The 25,822-nt window shown below is 41.0% G+C and overlaps 1 protein-coding gene across 3 annotated transcripts in view; it reads right to left on the minus strand.

The window, feature by feature from the left end:
* Positions 1-25,822, minus strand: part of CDK17 (cyclin dependent kinase 17) — a 239,188-nt gene that overhangs the window by 104,092 nt on the left and 109,274 nt on the right. For all 3 annotated transcript variants that reach the window (XM_089651896.1, XM_089651901.1, XM_089651892.1), the window contains exon 2: positions 4,461-4,610. In XM_089651896.1, the coding sequence (XP_089508022.1) occupies positions 4,461-4,578 (118 nt within the window). In that variant the 5' untranslated portion in view covers positions 4,579-4,610. The remainder of the gene's footprint in view (positions 1-4,460; positions 4,611-25,822) is intronic.

A 25,822-nucleotide genomic window follows, 5' to 3' on the forward strand; every position in this document is an offset into this window, starting at 1 on the left:
AGGCGTGTAAAGTATTGGTGACTGTCAATCACCGGCTCTCTTCTCTGTCCCTCCAGCTCTCACTGGAACGCTGGGCTGGAGAGGGAGCCGAGAGCGGCTGGCTCAGTCTTCCAGCAGCTTGCTGAGAGGCTCAACCAGCTGCTAGTCCAGGCATATTTTCAGAGCCTAAACTGGTTCTGTGACATCAGCAAACAGTGGGCTTTAGCCCGAGTCTCGATCCTTGATTAATAAGTCAGTCAGTGTTGGCAGGAGCACCAACAACATACAGCAGAAAAGATCTTGCAGTACTGTAACTTTAGTTTAAAAAAGTTTTGTCCGGTTTTCAGTTACGAAAATATGTAATCATATAGAATTTACTATGAAGTGACAGGGAGAAAAGTGTGATCAATCTGTCTCTGGCACATTTACCTTACAAGCTAATTTCCTCAAATACAGGGATAACAGGGGAGTTCTTTGGTCCAGTCACCCACTGCATTACTCTGCCGATCCTCCCCTTGGCCACCACCAAGTCTTGTGATGAGGTCACAAGAAATACACAGAAGAATATATCTTCATAGGAATCAGCTAACTGAAAAACTCCTTCCGCTACATGCTCTGCACATGGTGATGGTACTAGGGAGATCATTTTTTTTTTGCCTTGCCGGTTCAGCTTTAAGTACTTGGATCAGCAGGGCAAATTGGTTTGGCTTTGAAGTTGACTTTGAAGTCAGAGCCAGGCAAAGGCTCACAAGCGTTGTCATGTGGGAGTCAGAATGAATCTGATTTATGGTAATAGGCTAGTCTACTTCTGCTTGGCCAGCATCTACTTTTCATTCAAGCAAAAGCAACAAATTTCATCTTTCATTAACACATCTGTGCAGTACTGTTCTAATAGTGCCAATTTACTAGAAGTTGCAAAGAATGCTTTACTCTATAACAAGTCAAAGTCCTGTCTTAGACCTGTTTCACACATTTTCATTCTAACATGATGAACATGTAAAATGCATGGGCAATATATGACAATGCTATTGATAGAACCTGTTCACATCTGCCAGCTGCAATGCAGTGAGTTTTTGAAAATAGCTCAGTTCAACATTTGTGACCCAGTTTCATGCATTTTTACGGTCATAAAAGTCAATGAAAGCGCTAGAAAATGCATGTATGATTTTCCACCCCTGGATACCTGCCATGTGCTCACACATAGCAGAGCAACCTGGCTGCAGGAGAGGGATTCTTTGATGCAGAAATGCAGGTTAGGGAGGTTCAAAGCATCCCCCTGTTCTACACCTGCTTCCACTAGAACTACAAAGATAGGGAGAGATCCAAAATCTTTAATTGAAAGCTGCACCCCGCACTCTGTACATAGCGTACCCCTGCACCCCGCAATCTGTACATAGCGTACTCCTGCACCCCGCACTCTGTACATAGCGTACTCCTGCACCCCGCACTCTGTACATAGCGTACTCCTGAACCCCGCACTCTGTACATAGCATACTCCTGAACCCTGCACTCTGTACATAGCGTACTCCTGAACCCCGCACTCTGTACATAGCGTACTCCTGAACCCCGCAATCTGTACATAGCATACTCCTGAACCCTGCACTCTGTACATAGCATACTCCTGAACCCTGCACTCCATATGTAACACACACCCGAACTCTGCACTCTTTGTAACACACCACTTTTGAACTCTACACTTTGCACATAATGTATTCTTGAACTCTGCACCCTGTACATAAAAACACACTCCTGAAATCTGCATTCAATGTTTTACAGATGCAACCAGGCCTTTGAGGGACACCATAATGCTGATGCGGTCCGCGATGAAATGGAGTTTGACACCCCTGCTTTAGGGAGGGAGTGTAGGGGACAGTATTTACAAACACATTCTGTATGGGGAAAGAAGAAGAAAACCATCTACCACCATGTGGCTCAGCAGAGCTACCAGAGATGAATAGGTTGAGCACTACATGCAGCGCCTTGAAAAAGTATTCATACCCCTTGAAATTTTCCATATTTTGCCTTGTTACAGCCAAAAACGTAAATGTATTTTATTGGGATTTTATGGGATAGAGCAACACAAAGTGGCACATAATTGTGAAGTGGAAGGAAAATTATAAATGTTTTTCAAAATTGTTTACAAATAAACATCTGAAAAGTGTGTCATGCATTTGTATTCAGCCCCCTTTACTCTGATACCCCTAACCAAAATCTAGTGAAACCAATTGCCTTCAGAAGTCACCTAATTAGTAAATAGAGTCCACCTGTGTGTAATTTATTCTCAGTGTAAATACAACTGTTCTGTGAAGCCTTCAGAGGTTTTTTAGAGAACATTAGTGAACAAACAGCATCATCAAAGCCGAGGAACACACCAGACAGGTCAGAGATAAAGTTGTGGAAAAGTTTAAAGCAGGGTTAGGTTATAAAAAAACATCCCAAGCTTTGAACATCTCACAGAGCACTGTTCAACCCATCATCTGAAAATGGAATGAGTATGGCACAACTGCAAACCTACCAAGACATGGCCGTTTACCTAAACTGACAGGCCAGGCGAGGAGAGGATTAATCAGAGAAGCAGCCAAGAGGCCCATGATAACTCTGGAGGAGCTGCAGAGATCCACAGCTCAGGTGGAAGAATCTGTCCACAGGACAACTATTAGTTGTGCACTTCAAAAATCTGTCCTTTATGGAAGAGTGGTAAGAAGAAAGCCATTGTTGAAAGAAAGCCATAAGAAGTCTTGTTTGCAGTTTGCGAGAAGCGATGTGGGGGACACCACAAACATGTGGAAGAAGGTGCTCTGGTCAGATGAGACCAAGATTGAACTTTTTGGACTAAAAGTAAAACGCTATGTGTGGCGGAAAACTAACACTGCACATCACCCTGAACACACCATCCCCACTGTGAAACATGGTGGTGGCAGCATCATGTTGTGGGGATGCTTTTCTTCAGCAGGGACAGGGAAGATGGTCAGTTTTGATGGGAAGATGGATGGAGCCAAATACAGGGTAATCTTAGAAGAAAACCTGTTAGAGTCTGCAAAAGACTTGAGACTGGAGTGGAGGTTCACCTTCCAGCAGGACAACGACCCAAAACATACAGCCAGAGCTACAATGGAATGGTTTAGATCAAAGCATATTCATGTGTTAGAATGGCCCAGTCAAAGTCCAGACCTAAATCCAATTGAGAGTCTGTGGCAAGACTTGAAAATTGCTGTTCACAGACGTTCTCCATCCAATCTGGAGAATCAGCTATTTTGCAAAGAAGAATGGGCCACTCTCTAGATGTGCAAAGCTGGTAGAGACATCCACAAAAAGCTGCAATTGCAACGAACGGTGGTTCTACAAAGTATTGACTCAGGGGGCTGAATACAAATGCACGCCACACTTTTCAAATATTTATTTGTGAAAAATTTTGAAAACCATTTATCATTTTCCTTCCACTTCGCAATTATGTGCCACTTTGTGTTGGTCTATCACATAAAATCCCAATAAATTACATATACATTTTTGGCTGTAACATGACAAAATTTGGAAAATTTCAAGGGGCATGAATACTTTTTCAAGGCACTGTAAATTCAAGGCCCCTTTCACATGGGTGTATTCCATTTTGATCAGCAGGGAATCACCATACAGATCCCCCTGCTGACCAGAGCAGAATGGGCGGATGACACATCATTGCAGAAACTGGGCAAACATGGGCAGAGCCAACTCAGCAGTATGGGTAGCTGGGAGCAAACAGACTCCATTGTCCATTTACACCCGACTATGCTCCGATAACGGAAAAGGAATTATCCCCTTCGATTTTTATTTTAATTTTTTTTTAACAGACCCAATCGGATCCTGACATAGGCGGGTGTAAACATACAGAAGTCTGTTTACACCCGCCTTATCCATAGGAATGCATGGGCCTTCAGATCAGGTCTGCCAGAAAGACTTGCATCCTGAAAGGATCACACATGTGAAAGGGGCCTAAAGCAGAATTTGGAACTTCACCCTTCTTTTCCACTTTTGGAGTTTTTTTTTTCCAGCCCCCCCATCCCCAGTACAGTATTTGTAGTTGCAGAATTTCATCTTGAAGATCCTCATTAATCTCAGGGGTACCTTTACAACTATATGGATTTGTGAAAAGGAGGAGCAAAGTAATAGATTTGCTTATTCAACACATTACTGCTTTAAATATCCAAATCTATAAAAGTAGAAATGCTAAAAGTATGGTGCCATAGTCGTGCATATCCCACACATTTATATAATCAAGCATGTATTTAGCTGCCTTGTCTGTGAAACAATCACCGCAGACAAAAACACAGCCAAGCAGAGCTACATTTCAGAACACACTCTCCCTTTTTTAGAAGTAAATGGTACATTGTGGGAAAATGGTAGCAGGATGTGGGCAAGCAAGTTAGTCTGAAGGTGAGATATTAGAAAAACAGGCTATCTACAACATACAAAGAATTCATCTCCCATGCATGCATGCTGCTTACCATTGTCCTTACTACTGTTTTCTTCAATGGTCATTTGCTCTGCCAATTCAGACAGAGATTCGTCTATGGTCTGACTGCCTCGAAGAGTGAGAGACAGCCTTCTCTTAAACTTTTTCATGTTTCACGTAAAGGTGCACAGAGTAGGGAAGCCTGAAAAATACAAAAAAAAAAGTGGGTACAGTTAGTACAGCCGTCTGTAGCAGTTTATGCTTTAACATTAACGTTTGAAAACTGTAGTCAAACATCGGGTCCTAATGATTCATACAGTATGAGTGTATTTCCTCTGATTAACTAGAGTAGAGACAACAGGAAAATGTACAAAGCTTGGTGCAGGACAAAAACTGTGCACATTCCATTCTTTCATTCTTGTACATGACATGACAATAAATCTGGTTTGATGTTTCATTTTTCTTTATCTCACACCTTCAATTCTTCAACACTGTGTAAGGAGTTCCCATGTTTACATGACACACATGATATCATAAGGAAAAAAAAAATCACTTCAAGTGGTTTTAAAGAAATTGTATGCATGACCTTAGGTTCATACCTTACTATAGTATAATACAGGATTTATATAGCGCCAACAGTTTGCTCAGCGCTTTACAATATAAAGGGAGACAATACGGTTCAATGCAAGAGGGTTAGGAGGGCCCTGATCCTTGGAGCTTACAATCTAAGAGGGAGGGGCTGGTGGTACAAAAGGTAATAAGTGTGGGGGATGAACTGATAGGAGAAATAGAAGATTCTCTATTATTATTATTATTAATATACAGGATTTATATAGCACCAACAGTTTGCTCAGCACTTAACAATGTAAAGGGAGACAATACAGCAACAATACAGTTCAATGAAAGAGGGTTAGAAGGGCCCTGATCCTTGGAGCTTACAATCTAAGCATTTTCCGTAGCGTTTTGCAGAAACTCACAGCAGTCCATTTAACATTATTTCCTATAGAACAAATTCACATCTCCGAGTTTTCACCTGGTGCATTTTTTTTTGTAAAGGGTCAGGGATTTATTTTTTTTTTAAAATGTAAAAAGTTGCGTTTTTGGTTCTATAGTCTTCAAAGGAAAGGCTGCAGAAAAGCATGTAGTACGTTTTTGATGAGTTTAAAATCTGCCTAGCAAAAAGGAAAAAAAAAAAAAACGCATCATAAACGCGGCAAAAGCGCAGGTGCAAAAAAACACAAAACGCAATGCAGAAACGGGTCAAACGCAAACTGCATAGGTGTGAACCTAGCCTGAAGGTAAAAACTTTCCAGTAACAGCTCTTAACAGCCCCCCTCCCCAAACATTCACCTGGCTCATCTTTTGATTTAGCACTGTGCCCAGGACAGGAGTAGCATCACTGCTCTCTATCCCCTTACATGCACAAGGGCAGCATTGGGAGCCATTAGCTGTTGTTGTCAATCAAATCCTGTTAGAAGGGAGCAAGGGGTGTGGTCAAGCTGCACTGTGTGTGTCAATAGGCACACACAGCCCAGCTTGGGGTCGAGCCCGCACATTTGCCCCCCTTGCAAGCGCTTCCTATAGTCACAGAAGAGGAGAAAACAAGAATGCCAGCGGGGGACCCTAAAGAGGAGGTTCGGGGCCACTCTGTGCAAAACCATTGCACAGAGCAGGTATAACATATTAATTATTTTATTTAAAAAAAAAAAAGTTTACGCTTTACAATAACTTTCAATTGGATTCCAATGCATAAGTTACTGATTGTAAAGCTCATTCACAGAAGGTGGATGCCGCATAGATCAACATACAGGAGCATAGAAAATTGTTGTAGGTTTATCCCGTTCATGCTATACAAATGAGCTGCATAAAAATGTAGCATGTCTGCATTTTTACACACTGCAATACAAGTCACTACATGTCAATGCACCACAGCATAAAGTCGAACTGTGTTTTGTTAACTTTTTAAACAAAGCATTGCACAGCCCCTATACAATGCACACTAGCAAGTGCTTGTTATGGAGCACAATGTGTGTGGGCTGGTGTAAACAGGATCAAAATCTTTTAAACTGTGTACCTTTCTGTTTAAAGTTGACATGCTAAAAGTTTTATACCCTCAAATAGATTTTATAGTACTCATAACAAAAGATTTTTTTTTAATCACTTGCCCTCCAGGAGGATTTACTCCCCCCACCTCCTGACCAGGCCATTTTTTGCGATACGGCGCTGCGTTACTTTAACTGACAATAGCGCGGTCATGCAACACTGCACCCAAGTGAAATGTATGTCCTTTTTTCCCCACAAATAGAGTTTTCTTGCGGTGGTATTTGATCGCCCCTGCGGTTTTTATTTTTTGCGCTATAAAGAAAAAAAAACTGAGAATTGTGAAAAAAAAAAACAATATTTTTGACTTTTTGCTATTAAATGTGTCCAGTAAAAACAATTTTAAAAAAATGTAAATTTAGTCATAAAATTGAGGCCAAAATGTATTCTGCTACGTCTTTGCTAAAAAAAATCCCAATACATGTAAATTAATTGGTTTACGTTAAAGTCACAGCGTCTACAAATGGAGTTATAGACAGGGTGGATAAAAATCAATGATTTTTTTTTTTAAAATTAAGAAAAAAACTGATTTTTTTAATTTAAATCGGATTTTTTTTATTTAAATCGGATTTTTTTAAAATAAAATGCTTTTAGAGGAAAATATATTACCATCCAAAGGTTATTCCATCATGAAATAAAGATTAGTTTTTTAATTATGTAGAATAAGGCTGTATATGTTTAATTTTTTTGGTAAATAAATTCCATTAATCCATTCACAATGTCATGCTCTTCCAGAGGTTTTTGTAAGATTATTGGGCAGTTTCTCTGCCTACAAGATATTATCACAGATGCTCGGTTTACTTTGCAGTTCTCAAAACTGAATTTGACTCAGCGGAGATCACATGCCTCTTCTTCACAGCAAAAATGTTATAACATGAACAGAGTTAAGAAAAAGACCTTAATCCGAACTTCTACAAACCTATGAATACAGAATCAACCCCTTCAGTGCTAAATTTCAAGAAGTTCAGTGAATAGAATAGAAGCAATATTTTTCTGATTGTTTGGAGTGGAATAGATCTGCACAAGAAGACAAGAAGAAAGTGAAACCAAGTGTGAGGAGGAAGGGGCTGACAGTCTAAGTTTCTTAAAATATATATATTTTGTTTAGCCAAATTAGTTAACAAACATGGATGTTTGTTTAAGCAAATCACATATGCTGTAATGTTATTGTTTCAGTTGAATAAATCTATTTAAATTGTTATTATTAAGGTAATGATTATTTTTCTCCTTCCTAAGTACAACAGAAAAGTTGTCCAAATATGAATGATTAACCTATTAAACTGGGGATAAAAAAACTAATATGAAAAGTTATTCGAAAAATCTTCATCTACTTGCATATTAAAGTTATACCAGCAAGAATTAGTCAAATCCACCCTGGTTATAGATAATAGAATTTTTTTTTAAAAAAAAATTCTAGTAATGGCGGTGATCAGTGACTTATAGTGGGACTGCAGCAGGCTTTCTGACTCTTGGGGGAGAACTGATTGTCACCGACATCCCCAGTGACACTAACACAGTGATCAGTGCTAATAAAAAGCACTGATACTGGGCAAGAAGGGGTTAACATCTGGGGCGATCAAAGGGTTAACTGTGTGCTGTTTTACTGTGTGCGTGCTTTACAGCGTCAGCACAGTGCTTTGTACTGCTCTGCTACACAGAGCAATACAAACAGTGTGCTGGAGCTGACAAGCACACACACACACGCATATATATATATATATATATATATATACACATACACACTATATATATATATATATATATATATATATATATATATATATATATATATATATATACACCTATCTATATATCTATATATATATATATATATCTATATATATATATAGTGTGTGTGTGTATATATGTATGTATATATGTGTGTGTGTATATATATATATATATATATATATATATATATATATATATATATATATATATATATATATACAGTCATGGCCGAAATTGTTGGCACCCTTGATATTTCTCCAGGAAATCATGTATTTCTCACGAAACGTATTGCATTAACACATGTTTTGCTATACACATGTTTATTCCCTTTGTGTGTATTGGGACAAAACAAAAAAAGGGAGGAAAGAAAGCAAATTCGACATAATGTCACACAAACCTCCAAAAATGGGCTGGACAAAAGTATTGGCACCCTTTCACAACTGCGGATAAATAAGAATGTTACAAGCATGTGATGCTCCTGTAAACTCACCTGGGGCAAGTAACAGGTGTGGGCAATATAGAAATCACACCTGAAAGCAGATAAAAAGGAGAGACGTTCACTTAACCTTTGCATTGTGTGTCTGTCTGTGCCACACTAAGCATGGACAACAGAAAGAGGAGACGAGAACTGTCTGAGGACCTGAGAACCAAAATTGTGGCAAAATATCAACAATCTCAAGGTTACAAGTCCATCTCCAGAGAACTAGATTTGCCTTTGTCCACAGTGCGCAACATTATCAAGAAGTTTGCAACCCATGGCACTGTAGCTAATCTCCCTGGTCGTGGACGGATGAGGAAAATTGATGAAAGATTGCAACGCAGAATAGTCCGGATGGTGGATAAGCAGCCCCAAACATGTTCCAAAGACATTCAAGCTGTCCTGCAGGCTCAGGGAGCATCAGTGTCAGCGCGAACTATCCGTCGACATTTAAATGAAATGAAACGCTATGGCAGGAGACCCAGGAGGACCCCACTGCTGACACAGAGACATAAAAAAGCAAGACTACAGTTTGCCAAAATGTACTTGAGTAAGCCAAAAGCCTTCTGGGAAAACGTCTTGTGGACAGATGAGACCAAGATAGAGCTTTTCGGTAAAGCACATCATTCTACTGTTTACCGAAAACGGAATGAGGCCTACAAAGAACAAAACACAGTACCTACGGTAAAATATGGTGGAGGTTCAATGATGTTTTGGGGTTGTTTTGCTGCCTCTGGCACTGGGTGCCTTGACTGTGTGCAAGGCATCATGAAATCTGAGGATTACCAAAGGATTTTGGGTCGCACTGTAGGGCCCAGTGTCAGAAAGCTGGGTTTGCGTCCAAGATCCTGGGTCTTCCAGCAGGACAATGACCCCAAACATACGTCAAAAAGCACTCAGAAATGGATGGCAAAGAAGCGCTGGAGAGTTCTGAAGTGGCCAGCAATGAGCCCAGATCTAAATCCCATTGAACACCTGTGGAGAGATCTTAAAATTGCTGTTGGGAAAAGGTGTCCTTCCAATAAGAGAGACCTGGAGCTGTTTGCAAAGGAAGAGTGGTCCAAAATTCCGGGTGAGAGGTGTCAGAAGCTTATTGATGGTTATAGGAAGCGACTGATTTCAGTTATGTTTTCCAAAGGGTGTGCAACCAAATATTAAGTTAAGGGTGCCAATACTTTTGTCCAGCCCATTTTTGGGGTTTTGTGTGACATTATGTCATATTTGCTTTTCTGCCTCTGTTTTATATTTGTTCCAATACATACAAAGGGAATAAACATGTGTATAGCAAAACATGTGTTAATGCAATACCTTTTTTGTGTGAAATACTTGATTTTCAGGAAAAATATCAAGGGTGCCAACAATTTCGGCCATGACTGTATATATATATATACATATACATACATATACACACACACACACACTATACATATATATATATATATACATACATACACACACACACTATATATATATATATACACACACACATACATATATATATATATATATATATATATATATATATATATATATCATACACACGCACGCACGCACGCACACACACACACACACACACATATATATATATATATATACACACACACACATACATATACACACACAAATAGGTCACCCTAGATTTCCCTGTCCTTTTCCTTTTTGAAGCTTAAAACCTTCCCTCTGAAATCATGTTATATGCATTGCTGGAAAAATACCATGTTTAAAATAACCCTAAACTGCATCAGGAATTGACACATTGATATAATTTGTAACGCACGATGCAACAAATTTATAAATGGGACTCATGTTATAACAAAAATGGGGGAAAAAAAAAAAAAACACACACAAGACACATTGTGATAAATTGGACAAAGAAAACCTGTGCTAAGCATTATAAATTCACCCAATGAGTAGGTGAGAGAGAATACACACTATTTATTATACACGCTATTTATATACTAATGGAGCCACCAGTCGGCAATGCTGCTTAATGATATTCTTTCAGTAATTTTTTTATGAATTGTGCCTAGTTATAATTAAAATTTCTGACAGAGCACAGGAATACCTAAAAACATTAAAGAAAAAAATAAATCTCAAAAGACGCAAGTGGGTGTTCAGAAAACACTAGTTAAAAAGCTTTGCCAGGCCTTGATACTTTGGAGTCACACACAGAACATGCAACAAGCCTGAGTCACAGTGACTTAAACCGGAACTATACTGCATTTGAGCCCCACAAATCAAAAATGCTAATTAATTTTTAACATCCAAAGCAAATTCCCCCATCCATCTATATCTCCATGTTTTATTTTGCTGAGAAATCACTTAGAAATACATCCCCCTAGCATTTCTGGCAGTGGCCATCTTGAGTAAGGGATGATGACTCATGTAGCATTGACTTCCTGAGAAACCATCTGCCCTTAGTTCAGGCATGCAGGCAGGAGGGTGTGCTTATTTGAGAAAACCCCTCCTCCCCTTGTGTAACATCATTTGCCTATGCAAGAAACCACGAAGTAACTGGAGAAATGTAAAAAAAAAAAGGGTCAAAACTAGTAAATATAATATACCTTCCTATCTATTTACTAATGCTAGCAGCATAAGGATTACAAATATTCAATGTTGATTGACAGAGTAAAGTTCCACTTTAAAGCGCTGAAGCCAGAGGAGAGGATCAGCATTTTAGCAAGCAATTAGCAATTTTAGACTGAGATCAGCATTGACAGCGCCTTTATTTTTTTTTTCCATGAAAGATGTCCTTTAAGTCTTAAAAGTAATGTACAATAAGCAATCAGTTACAAGGAGACATGTTTTTAAACCCATTAATATTGGCACACAGTTCTGGAGAGATGTACATCATTGTAACATGGACTCCTGAGCTTACCAAGCTTCTGCTAACAATATTTGGCAAGTAGTATGGATTGATAAAAGATAGTAAAAAATAAAATGTTTAAATTGGAGTACCTACATGACTTTGATGTTTTTGAGACTCAGCTCAAAACTACACCAAGCAGGTGTAGCTAATCACTTTCTCAATGGCACAAAAAGCAATTTGACGTTCAGCTGTGATCAGCTGTGGTCATTTTGATTAGCGTAGCATGAAAAGAGTTTTCCTGGAACATTTCAGTCCCGGTAGTGCAACTGAAGCAAACAATCAACTATGGATAGCAATGCACTGTCAAAAGATCTCCAGGATAAAGTTGTGGACAGGTACAAGTCAGAAGAAGGATAGCAAAAAAATTCAAAGGCTAGATTAATGCCTAGAAGCACAGTGAAGTCTTTTATTAAGAAGTGGAAGCTATTTGATACAACACAGACCCTCCCTGGATCAGGATGTCACTCCAAACTGGATGAAAGAGTCAGGAGGAAACTGGTCAGAGAGGCTACCAAGAGGCCTACAGCAACTCTGAAGCAGTTGCAGGAATTTGACAAAGAGTGGTCATTGTGTGCATGTGACAACCGTATCACAAATTCTCCACAAATGTGGCTTGTATAGGAAGATTGTAAGAAAAGAGCCACTCCTCAAGAAAGGCCACATGCAGTCATGACTGAGCCCAAAACGCACCTTGAAGATTCTAAGGCCACATGGAAAAAGGTGTTCTGGTCAGATGAGAAAAAAATTAAATGATTTGGCCTCAACACTAAATGATATGTCTGTTGGAAATCCAATACAGCTCACCATCCAAATAACACCATTCCTACAGTAAAGCATGGAGGTGGTTATATCCTGTCATGGGGATGTTTCTCTGCAGCAGGGACTGGAGCATTTGTCAGGATAAAAGGAAAAATGGATGGGGCAAAAGACTGTCAAATTCTTGAGGAAAACCCACTGCCCTCTGCCAGAAATTGTCAATGGGAAGAAGGTTTACCTTCCAATATGACAATGACCCAAAGCACACAGCAAGAATGACCACACAGTGGTTGAAGGGAGAAAATGTGAATGTCCTTGCATGGCCTTGTCAGAACCCGGACCTAAACCCCATTGAAAATCTGTGGAATGACTTGAAGATTAAAGTCCACAAACAGTCAACATCAAATTTAACTGAACTTGAGCAGTTCTGCAAAGAAGAGTGGGCAAATATTGCAAAGTCTAAATGTGCAAAGTCAGAAGAGACACATCCCAACAGACTAAAGGCTGAAACTAAAGCAAAAAGTGGTTCAACAAAATACTGACACAAGGGAGGGGGGTAATTCTTTTTCCAACCCAGTGATTCTGTTTTTGATTATTTTTTTATTTTTTTCCTGACATGTTAATGTTATATCTTTCACTTGGTTGTTATAAGTTGCACTGAGAAAATACAGCTGGATAAAACAAAATCTGTCTGTCTTCATTTGAGGCTGCAAAGCAACAAAATGTGATTTTAAAGAGGGGTGATTCTTTTCTATACCCACTGTAAATCCCACCTTTGTCTGTGGAAGTCTGCATTAAAGTAGACTTATTGTTTTGCACTCCAGCAGTAAATATTAGGTTCACTTTAAAGTATGGAAAAAAAAATGGTCACTGCCGCAGTCTATAACTGGCCTTCACAGCAAGGAACACATGGACGGGTGACGCACGTCAAACAACAAAACAGAAAAAATCCCAGCTCTAACTTGCCAGCCAGCCTGCAAACAAACAGAATTTACCTGTCTAACAGTGTGCGTTAAATACAGGGGTTTAGTTAGCACACGTGCAAATACAAGCGTAAGCTATAGAGCCTCGTCATGGCACCCCAGTATTATGCAGTTCCTAACTCTACAAATTTAAGAGCCCCCATAGTAGAGGCACATGTATTTAATGGACAGACCAAGGGCAGATGGACCTGGGGGAGCCCACCCCTCCTTAAAGGTACAGGAGCGCACCAGACACCCAGCATGTAGCACAATGGCAGCTAGGGTGTCCAGTGCGCCCCCTCAGCTAGGGTGTCCAGTGCGCCCCAGTCTATAGCGTGCCTTCACAGCAAGGAGCACACTTTAGAGCAGTGGTTCTTAACCTGGGTTCGATCGAACCCCAGGGGTTCGGTGAGTCAGTCTCGGGGGTTCGGCGGAGGTGACCCACACCCGACTCATGATTTGTGATGACATGCCCAGTGGTCGGCAAGCCGCGGCTCTTCTGTGCCGGGCGCCCGCTCCCATCCCTCCTCTCGGGCGGCAGGGACTCAAATGCAATCTCTCGCTGCCACTCACATCCTCCAGTCTCGCTGCCACTCACATCCTGATAGCCAGTGATTGGCTGTCAGGATGTGTGTAGGCGGGGCAGCGTGACGAACGTGAGAGGAGCTAGGCTCCTCTCACAGTCCGCCCTGAAGACCGGAACGGCGCGGGAATACAGCGAGAGGAACACGCGGAGCAAAGGTAAGTGAATTGACACAGGGGGGACTTAATATGGGGGATGAATTAATATGGGGAATGAATTACTATAGGGGGGATGAATTACTATGGGGAATGAATTACTATAGGGGGGATGAATTACTATGGGGAATGAATTACTATAGGGGGGATGAATTACTATATGGGGATGAATTACTATATGGGGGATGAATTACTATATGGGGGATGAATTACTATATGGGGGATGAATTATTATATGGGGGATGAATTACTATATGGGGGATGTATTACTATATGGGGGATGCTTTACTATATGGGGGATGAATTACTATATGGGGGATGAATTACTATATGGGGGATGAATTACTATAGGGGGAAGGAATTACTATAGGGGGAAGGAATTACTATAGGGGGAAGGAATTACTATATGGGGGATGAATTACTATGGGGGATGAATTACTATATGGGGGATGAATTACTATATGGGGGATGAATTACTATGAGGGATGAATTACTATATGGGGGATGAATTACTATATGGGGGATGAATTACTATATGGGGGATGAATTACTATATGGGGGATGAATTACTATTGGGGATGAATTACTATGGGGGATGAATTACTATATGGGGGATGAATTACTATATGGGGGATGAATTACTATATGGGGGATGAATTACTATGGGGGATGAATTTTCATACCGTTTGTTACAACATATCTTTGCAAGCAATCCTTTTCGAGGATGCTGGACATAAAGACGAAGAAAAGGAACAGACTTTGTTGCGAAAATGACATGAGAGTGGCACTTGCCAAGGTAATGCCGCGCATTTCTGAACTGGCCTCTGAAAGACAACAGCAGAAGTCACACTGATTTGCGGTAAATATTAATTATTTTGTTTTTGTGTGAAAACCATGTTTTAATGGTTTTGTTCTTTGTTCTTAATGGTTTTGTTCATTTTGTGCACCTATGTATAAATATATACCTATGTTTTGAATTTTAAAAATCATATTTTATTTTTCCAATTAAGAAGGGTTCGGTGAATGCGCATATGAAACTGGTGGGGTTCAGTACCTCCAAAAAGGTTAAGAACCACTGCTTTAGAGTATGCATGTCATTGCTGACCAGCTATGTTTGGCTTCAATACTAATGGTCCTTTCACGTGAGGGCTCTGGTTGTGATCCGCTTGCTCAGCAGGGGATCTGCCCATTTACACCCAACAGCCATCCGATCCGCTAGACAGAAGGGGAACAGATTCCCATCCATCTGTTTTTAGAGGATCGGATTAGAGGTAGGTGGGTATAAACAGACACATTATTATTATAATAATACAGGATTTATATGGCGCCAATAATTTGCTCAGCGCTTTACAGTATAAAGGGAGACAATACAGTTCAATACAAGAGGGATAGGAGGGCCCTGATCCTTGGAGCTCACACATGTCCGTTTATACCTGCCGCTCCACAGAGCAGAATGTAGGTTCCAATCGGGTCCACCTGTCCACGTGAAAGGGCTCTTAATTACTCACAGATTCAGAATTCTATAAATAAGTGTCTACAAAGTGGCAAAATTCCCTGTCTATCCTTGTGTCAGGTCAACAAAAGCAGCAGCATGAGAGAAAGGCAATAGTCTCAAAATAGGGGGACAGCAATGGCAGCCGACATAATTATCTTATGACAACTGCCTTTACAGAGAAGCGTCACCCCTCCCCTCGTCTTATTTTTTTTCTCCTCTCTTATCTTCTTTGCTATGCTACTCTCATTAAACAAACTCACAATCCAAATGAATCCAGCATTATCGATTATAATCCGCCAATCTGCTGCTAAAGACCCAGTCCCACGCTGCCATCTTTCCTTCTTGTGTCATCAGGAGCCAGTTGTGCTCTCTAGGTTCTTTCAGCCAACTCCCCAATTATGTGCATGCACCATGGCATGTCATCAAAAGGCCTGCTGCACAATCCAGGAAAAGACAGCCTGCCTTGATGACACACCGCTGTGCATGCACAGTATCTGTAGATTGCCACAAAGCCTCCTGGGATGCATGATGCGCGCATACCAGGAGGCATCAGGCAGCCTTGCTGAGAAAATGAAAACACAGCAAACGCTGTACTCCGGCGCTTGGGGAGGACTCAGCAAAGGCTATGGTAACAATTCAGATGTCCTGGAAAATGCACTCCTTGCTGCCCTCAACAGACCAAGGTAGTTCAATGTTACTGGATACAAAGAAAAACAAACAGAGGGCGCCCCGGCCTAGTGCATAATCGTAAAAAATATTTATTAGAATGATAAAAAGTAAGTATCGTACTCACAATTGACATATGGGTCAAAGGCACATCACACTAAAGAGCAGTGTCTGATCCACAATGCATATATGTCCATAAATGGAACCCTGGACTTTCAACAGGGTAACGCATTTCGAGGTCTCAGCCTCTTCTTCAGAGCCAACAAACAGAGTCTGTACCTTTCTTATATATGCTAGCTAATGCAGATTCTGAAAATACATGTGGACCGTCCCTGGTGAACCCAGTCTCTGCCCCTGGGTTCACCAGAGACGCCCACATGTATTTTCAGAATCTGAATTAGCTAACATATATAAGAAAGGTACAGACTCTTAGTTTGTTGGCTCTGAGGAAGAGGCTGAGTCCTCAAAACGCATTAGCCTGTTGGAAGTTCAGGGTTCCATTTATGAACTTATATGCAGTGTGGATTAGACAACACTCTTCAGTGTGATGTGCCTTTGACCTGTATGTCAATTGTAAGTACGATATTTACTTTTTATCCTTCTAATAAATATTTTTTACGATAATGCACTAGGCTGGTGAGCCCTCAGTTTGTTTTTCTTTGTATCCAGCCTTGGAGAGAAAGGCTGAAAGAAAGTTAGAAGGATCCTAGAAAAGGTATTTAGGTGTAGTTCTTTAACAGACGGGGTTAAAATGCAATACAGAGTAAAGTGAAGAATGGGAATGAAGATCCACTTTACAACACAATTCCAATATTCACCTTTGTGTATACACTGCAGTGTGGAATTTACTTTGTTTCGGAGCCACAGGTACCAGTTTCTGTAAGGTAAAGCACATAGAACACAACACATACATATTCCTGCATCCACAGCCAACCTGGCCCCCAGCTTATTTCCACAAAGGGAAATGTTTGCTGTAATTCCCAAAAGCCGCTTGCTAATTTCTATATTTTTCTGTGTGACAGGTACATGGTGACATCAGCCAAAAATCTTTGGCAATGACATTTCTGGGAAAGCATATACAGAAACAAGTCCTGCAGCCTTCAATTTTCTGCCATATGCTCTGCTAAGAACACCTGCGTGTTAGCTCAGAGAGGAATACGGCATGGCTGAATTACTCATACTGTAGCTATACATGCTCACTCCTGTGTCCCAGTGACATTCTATTACAAGAGCCATTTCATCTTCTCTGAATCTAGAATTAGGCGTGAACAGTCCTTTTCATATCATGCAAATTTGCTAATTAATCCCAAGTGGCTCATTGACATATTAATTCACCAGTACACTTCATTCATTACTCTCACTATTCATGTTTAGCATTATTTTTCCACTTAGGTACTTGAAAACATTCATTAACTAGCAGAGAATAACAGATCTAACCAAGATCCAGTTGTTACTATCACTATAGACAGTGACAAGGGGATTCAGCATTTGGTGTGAAGCTGCAGCATTTCAATTTCCTGTGTGCTGGCCAGACACTCAGAAAAAGGCCAGACCCAACAAATGCCAACCGCAAGAAAACATGTCTTAGAAATCCCTTTTTTGAATGTAATCTCTATTTGTACAATCACAAAGTAGATTAGCAGAAGAATTAACGGCTTGTACAATTTGTCACATCATCATACACAGGGCACATGTCATACATGAGAGGTCCTTATGACACAGCCACACATTATATGGCACTAAACTCTGGTCTAAAAAAGTTTTATTTGTATTCTTAAAGTGATATTAAAGGCAAAAAACAACAATTAGACATGTTACACTTACCTGCTCTGTGCAGTGGTTTTGCCCAGAGATTTTGCCAATCCTCCTCTACTTTGGTCCCTCGCTGGCCCCTCTCTCCTGCCAAGTGCCCCCATGGGGGCTCCCAAACTGCTGCTTTGCCTGTCCATTCAAGCACAGAGCGCAGTCCCGCCCGCTCTCTCTCCTCATTTGCTGTATAGCTGTGATTGACAGCAGTGAGAGCCAATAGCTCCCGCTGCTGTCTCAGCCAATGAGGAGGGAGAGTCCTGGGGGAGCCAAGGCTCTAGTGCACAATGCTGGATCGCGATGGAACTCAGGTAAGTATTAGTTGGGCTGGGGGGGGCTGCTGCACACAGAAGGTTGTTTACCTTCATGAATAGCATGCATAGAGGAGAAAAACCCTTGAGCCTTCACGACCACTTTAACTCAAACATGTACTATTGCTCTGCGTCACCGCTCTGCGGTGATCTGACTTCCTGTTAGAGGGTGGCTACATTCATTCTCCATGGCTCCACTGTAAATAAGAGCATAGTCACCTTCTGTTTTTCATTTCCTAGATGGCCTATGTACTATGGGATGTGTAATGTGCATAGAGCAGTGTACATGACCAAAACTAGCTGACAACTATTATTTAGTATAACTTTTATGAGAATGCTATCTAACTGGCATTGCACATAGAAGTTCACCTTGCAATGGTTGCAGCCAGAAAGGGAAAATTGGGCAATAAGAAGAAAAACACACAACTGTCACACAGGGAAAAAAAAAGACAAAAGGCCATCCAACCAGTATTCAATATGTCTGCCATATGGACAAATGGGTATTAAAAAGACTTACAAATCCTTTTCAAGCATAATGCCTTATTCACATAGGCGTACCCATCCATACACCAGCCATCTCTAGTTGCCAAAAGGTTTCTTGCATCTGTGTGCGGGCAGTCCCACTCATATCTTTTGGGATGCAGTAGCGCAGTGTGCATTGTGCATTTGGGGACAAGCATCTGCACAGCTGTCAAATTGGGAATAGCGGTTGTGTCTGTACAGCCACTGCGTCCCAACTGACATGAACAGGACTGCATGTAAGCAGATGCACGGAACACCTGTGCATCCCACGCAGGCAAAGATAGCCCTTTGCATAGGTGTGCAGATAAGTACTCTTAAGTCTCTGTAGTAGTAAAATGTATCAATGCTCCACAGATAGTATAGAAGGAATCATGTTGATCCCATCCATGTACAGTTGTGTCCAAAATTATTCAACCCCCACTGAAATTGAGTGTTTTGGCCAGTTTGACATTGCTTTTGATCATTCAGTCATCTTGCTTACATTTACATTAAAGAGGCACTTGTAGGTCAGACAAATATAACATAACAGTTATAATGAAATAACCACAAATGTCTTTTCTGTGCTCACAGCATTATCAGTTTTATTCAACCCCCAAGTGACATTCAATCTTAGTACTTAGTACAGCATCCTTTTACAGTTATAACAGCTTTTAAACGTGAAGCATAGCTTGACACAAGTGTCTTGCAGCGATCTACGGGTATCTTCGCCCATTCTTCATGGGCAAAGGCCTCCAGTTCAGTCACATTCTTAGGCTTGCGCACTGCAACTGCTTTCTTTAAGTCCCACCAGAGGTTCTCAATCGGATTTAAGTCTGGTGACTGCGATGGCCACTCCAAAATGTTCCAGCCTTTCCTCTGCAACCATGCTCTAGTGGACTTGGAGGTATGCTTGGGATCATTGTCCTGTTGAAAGGTCCAACGTCTCCCAAGCCTCAGGTGTGTGACGGACTGCATCACGTTTCCATCCAATATCTCCTGGTACTGAAGAGAATTCATGGTACCTTGCACACGCTGAAGCTTCCCTGTACCTGCAGAAGCAAAACAGCCCCAAAGCATGATTGACCCTCCACCATGCTTCACAGTAGGCAAGGTGTTCTTTTCATCATAGGCCTTGTTCTTCCTCCTCCAAACATAGCGTTGATCCATGGGCCCAAACAGTTCTAATTTTGTTTCATCAGTCCACAGAACACTATCCCACAACTTTTGTGGTTTGTCCACATGGCTTTTGGCATACTGCAGTCGACTCTTCTTATTCTTTGGAGACAGCAAGGGGGTACGCCTGGGAGTTCTGGCACGGAGGCCTTCATTACGCAGTGTGCGTCTTATTGTCTGGGCTGAAACTTCTGTACCCACATCTGACAAATCTTTTCTCAGTTCCTCAGCAGTCACACGGGGACTTCTCTCCACTCTACGCTTCAGGTAGCGCACAGCAGTCGAAGTCAGCATCTTCTTTCTGCCACGACCAGGTAGCGTTTCAACAGTGCCCTTTGCCTTGAATTTGCGAATGATGCTTCCTAAGGTGTCTCTTGGTATGTTTAACATCTTTGCAATCTTCTTATAGCCATTGCCCTTCCTGTGAAGAGAAATCACCTCTTCTCTTGTCTTCCTGGACCATTCTCTTGCCTTCACCATGTTTGTAACCACACCAGTAAATGTCTAGAAGGAGCTGAGTATCACAGTCATTTTAAAGCTGCCTAATTGGTGCTTATTATGCTTGATTGCTGCTCGGTGACATCCACAGGTGTTTTCAATACCTGATGGAAAGCACCTGTATGAACCTCTGTTCTTCAGAGTGGTAGTCTTTAAGGGGTTGAATAATTGTGGCAATGAAGAAACCACATAAGAACCATTTACTACTGTATTACATAAACAATTGATGTCATTTTAGTTGCATTTGGGTAGTTACAACGTCCTTGTAGGATTTGATTCTGAATACAATTCCAAATGTACACTATAGTCCCTAAACCCCTTTACAGCATTGGGGGTTGAATAATTTTGGACACAACTGTATGTTGTTCGTTGTTCGTTTTCTATGATCTCAATTACCACTAGAACGCAACCACTCTTAAGCAGGGGATCTGCCTAGATCTCAATCTGCAAGGTATGGGGCTCATGCCACATTAAGGAGTTAGGGAGTTAAGGTATTTTCATATTTCTTAATGGATAGACGAGTTGCATGGGAAAGCATGGTCATCTAGGACCATTAATAGAAATCCTTATTAACTTGAAATAATCATGTCAGCATCAGTTCCATAACCTTGTAATTACTATAAAACCAGCCTCTCTCAACCTTTTCAACACAGAGAAACCCCTGAAATAACGTTCTGGTCTCAGGGAACCCCTGAAAAAAATGTCTGTCTAAAACTCATGATACAAAAATGTGATGGTCAGTGGGAAGAATGCTCCTAACACTTGTCATTGGGAAGAATTCCCCCCTTACAGATAGCTAAAAATATAATTGGTATTAGTAGAAATGTATGTAAGAGTCAGAGAGTTCTCATTGCTCAAGGAACCACTAGCAACCTCTGGAGGAACCCTGGTTTAGAAACCCTGCTATAAACCAAGAATTTAAGTAACTATGCTGCAGGAGCAAAGACTCTCAAAAACCAATCAGAGTTCAGTTAGTGAACTTAGATTACTTCAAGATTATTTTTGATTGCTTGCTATGGGTAATTGTACTTCATCTGTTCAAATACACTAAAACAAGTATTATTTTAAAGATTAATCTAGTCAATAAAGCTATCCATGCACTAGTGTGCTCAGACTATCTATATAAGTGTTGAGTTGCCATGAGATTATGCAGTTTGGTCATGAGTACTATGCCTAGGTTTACTATATCCATCTGTTCAGCTCCAGGAGGAGAGAGATAGCCATGTTATAAATGAAAGCTAACAGATGTGATGGAACCACATTCACATGCGTGGTCATCATACAACTAAATTATTCATCCTGGCTTTAGGATAACAGACCGTGAGAGGGGTCATTGTAGCTCCACAGAGACAGATTGTCATCAAAGTTATGGAGACCACATATGGGCAGTTATACCCTTGAGAACTACGGGCAGTGAGATATTTGAAAAGCATTAAGACCAGTCATGTTCTTTAACATAGGAGACAGCAACGTCTTCACTCTTTTATATAATAGATTAGAAATAACCCCAGTCATGGTCTCTTGATGGCAATTGATGTCCCTCCAGGATGTAAGAAATTGCCTGATTATCACAAGCAAAGCTCAAAATGGGAGCATCATTTCCTCTATGGGACCCTTAGGGCCAGCATATCAGAAGTGGTTCCATTTGACACCTTGATCACCCTGTTTGTAGGAACCTAAAAGCTGATAAGTGGATAAGCTACAATTCTGAAAGGACTGCACACATATTGTTGTACTGCTTATCTCCAGAGCTAATAACATTCTGTGTTGTCTTCCCATAGCTGGCTGATAAAAGATCACTGGCAATGATTAGAACAACGTGACATACAAAAGGAAGAAATTATTGCTTATATGCCAAACATACAGCAGTACTGCAACATGCTGGCTTTGGGGATTAACAAAACGAAACTCTAATTAGTTGATTTACGGATGTAGGAAAATTCTAGTAAAGGATGCAGCTTCCGTTCTGACAGTGGATTTCATTCATTCATCTAAAGAGGAGCAACAGGGTTTAGGCAGCAGAAGCCTTACTGTGCTTAGCCTAGTTTAAGGTGGTAAAGAACAATAAAAAGGTAGAAGGCATGAAAATGTGACTAGGCTTCTGAATGATCACTTGATGCAGCTCAGTGAAGATGAGGAAGAGTGGAAGTTTTATTCCAGGTAGTTGATCGCAAAGCACAATGTGTCAGTAATGAGTATGACATCTGCTTCCCATCTATTGGAGATCACAATTAGCTGGATATGCAGGAAACGCAGCTGAAAAACCATGAATCAGACCACATACATACTTCTGGAGCATGGTAGAACCAGCTATTTCACACAATGAAACAGTATATTCAAACTATGACTTGAAGAAGACATCAAAGCATCAGAATAAAGACATAGTTCAGTTGAAAAATGACTGATAAATACCACAACACTCTCAGAGAACCTGCATTTAATGCCCTACATTTATGGCAGAATTCCTGACGTTTTCCCATCCTTTCCTTTACATTTCTACTGCCCAGCGAGAATGCCCATTATACTGAAGGGCCAGTTTTGACACAACGTAAAAGTGTAGCATTTGTGGCTATTGGAGCAGTCTGCATGCAGCCAGACAGCAAGGTTTTGGAAGCTGCTGAAAGTATGTGCAGGGACCTAAAAGTACCGGCGCTTATTTTAATGACAGAAAAGTCTTTTCAAAAAGGACAAGTGATCTGACATGGGGAAAAGAGAGATGGCACAGGAAGCTGCATAGCTGAACCGATTAATGTGTGTTACTTACCTGGTTGTGCAGTGTAGAAGGGGAATGTCAACTGCATGATAAACCTAAAGTGGTTGTAAACCTCACACATGAAATATAAGCAAAGCAAATCCCTCTATAGTGTGTACTTGTCTTAATCCAGAGCACTAAGTGTAATTTCTGCCTGCTGCCTCCTTCCTCTGCTATCTGCATGAATCACTTCTGATAAGATTTCCTGACACCAAGAGAAAAATGGTGACAGAGGAGGGACCTTTGGCAGATTGACAGCCTTAGCTCTGTTCCTGTGTGTTGTGTGAAGGGGGGGGGGGGGTGTCCCTTCCCTCCAATCAGCTCTCAGAGCTCTCCTCACTGAGTGCAACTTCAGCTGCCCATCCCCTGCTTTTCAAGTTTTATTGTGCGTCATGCACGCTGGGAAAAAAATTATTTGGTAAAAAAAAAACAAACCAAAAATCCTGGTTTGCAGCAATTTAGCACGCTTTTCAGCGTTAGAGAGTTTGTTCAGCAAAAAAAACTCCTCTGATATTCCACTAGTGCCGGGTTTTTTTTTCCAGCCAAAAAACGATGATTACAGTCTGTGTGCATAAACACATAGGATAACATGCTGGGGGGTTTACTAGCTGTAGAAAAAACATCAAAAGCCAAAAACAGCCGCTGTAAAAACGTCCAGTGTGCATGAGGACTCAAAGCTTAAATGAACAAGCTGAAGTTAGGAGCTGATTGGCTACCATGCAAAGCTGCAGCAGATACTGAGTGCTCCAGTTTTAGAAAATCTCCCCATGTGACCCAGAAAAAGACGTCGCCTGTCCCTTTAGCAAATAGGGACAAGTTAGGTGAATGAATACATGGACATGACAAACTGCAGTTACAATATATGAACCCATGATTACAAAGTAAGGCAAACAAACGACGCAGAGAATAGAACTACACTATGACAATAACCTTATTAGAATATCTGAAAGTGTACAACAACTTTAATATTCGTGGGAAAGAATGCAAGTCCCACAGCTGCAGGGTGTATTTGCATAGCTGGAGTAAGGCAGCTTTGAGCTTTTGTGTTTTGTTTTTGTTATTTTGTGTTTGTTTTTTGCTAATTTTATTTGGGTTTTGGGAAACAGTTACTCCACCCTGAAGAAATATTACAGTTATAAGCAGAACATTTCCAAAAGAGGAATATCAGAAAATTGTGTCAACTTGGTTTTTCGATGTTGTAATATGCAAAAGTCACTTGACTAACCTCTAGAACTCAGAAAAGTTCTCCAGTTTATAGCTGGCAAAACCTATTTATAACTGTACTGATTCTAGAAGTGTCTGTTTTGGCTCATTTCTCACACTTTGGAGGGAATTAACAAAAAGATGTGCAAGGACAATTGCTTGCAACATTCTTGGATCGGATGCTGCTCCTAATTAATGCCAGCCACAGACAGTTCAAATCTCAGGCAGTTCATACATGGTTCAAATCTCGCCCGATTCTTGCTGGATAGGCTGAATGTACCCGAGTTGATAGATCAACTTGGGTACAACCGGCCTGCCAGATTTTACATGTGATTATCGCTAGCAGCTGTTATAGGCGCTAGCAATAATCACTGACGAGCACAGCTTCCCCCGCCGGGAGAACACAATGGTTCTGCAGGAGGGATTCCCCCATCAACACTGACTGTCCCATGGTTGGCACGGCTTCCCCCACCAGGAGAACACAATGGTTCTGCAGGAGAGATTCCCTCATCAACACTGACTGTCCCATGTGTGGCACGGCTTCCCCCGCCGGGAGAACACAATGGTTCTGTAGGCGGGATTTCCTCCATCAACAATGACTGTCCCATGGTTGAAGAAAGAAATTTACACGGTCTAGGACTGGCCTAACAAAAGGGGAGCAATCCATTCTCTGTTCTGTGGCTATGAAAGGCATAGCACAGAGAATGAAGAACTGGAGCTGTACGCTATGACCTCACCCCCTGCTCAGCTCAGAGCAGAGAGGGGAGGAGGGTGTTAGCTCTGCAGTCTCTGCCCATGCAGTGCATTCACTGCACAGGCAAAAAGAGGGATGTGAGCTGTCTGCTGACAGATCACATCCTGTACACAGGCCGAAATCTATGGCATTTTTCTAATCAGGTACAGACCTGCTCTAGTTTTTATTTCACTCTGAAATAGAAACTAGCGCAGGTGGTGATAATGGTGTGCATGCTACCTCTGACAGTTGCCTATGCCATAATAATGGTGCGGAAGCTCAGTTAGTTTCCGGTTTGTATGTTGTTTCCACTAGTAGCAGATCACCATTGTGCCAAATATGCTCAGAAGTCCTAACCTCATCAGCAGGCCTTTGGTAAGAATAGTGATGGGGCCCATTTGCTTTTCTAACAAACCTAAATATAATGCAGGTACAGTTAGCCATAGAAAATATATATATATGCAGCGCTAAAAATAAAGTGACTAAATTATGATATGCGCATTTAACTTGCGCTTCTGGTAAGTGCAAGCACACTTAATTCCTTTTACCACGAGAAGTCACCTGCACTGAATCTTGCTGTCACTAAAAGTGCTGGAACTCAATATTTGATCCACAGTGGTTCTCATCCATTCACAAGTTTAT

Source organism: Staurois parvus, unplaced genomic scaffold, assembly GCF_062004578.1.
Source record: "Staurois parvus isolate SC_StPar_1 unplaced genomic scaffold, SC_StPar_1.0 ptg000025l, whole genome shotgun sequence".
Lineage (NCBI taxonomy): Eukaryota > Metazoa > Chordata > Amphibia > Anura > Ranidae > Staurois > Staurois parvus.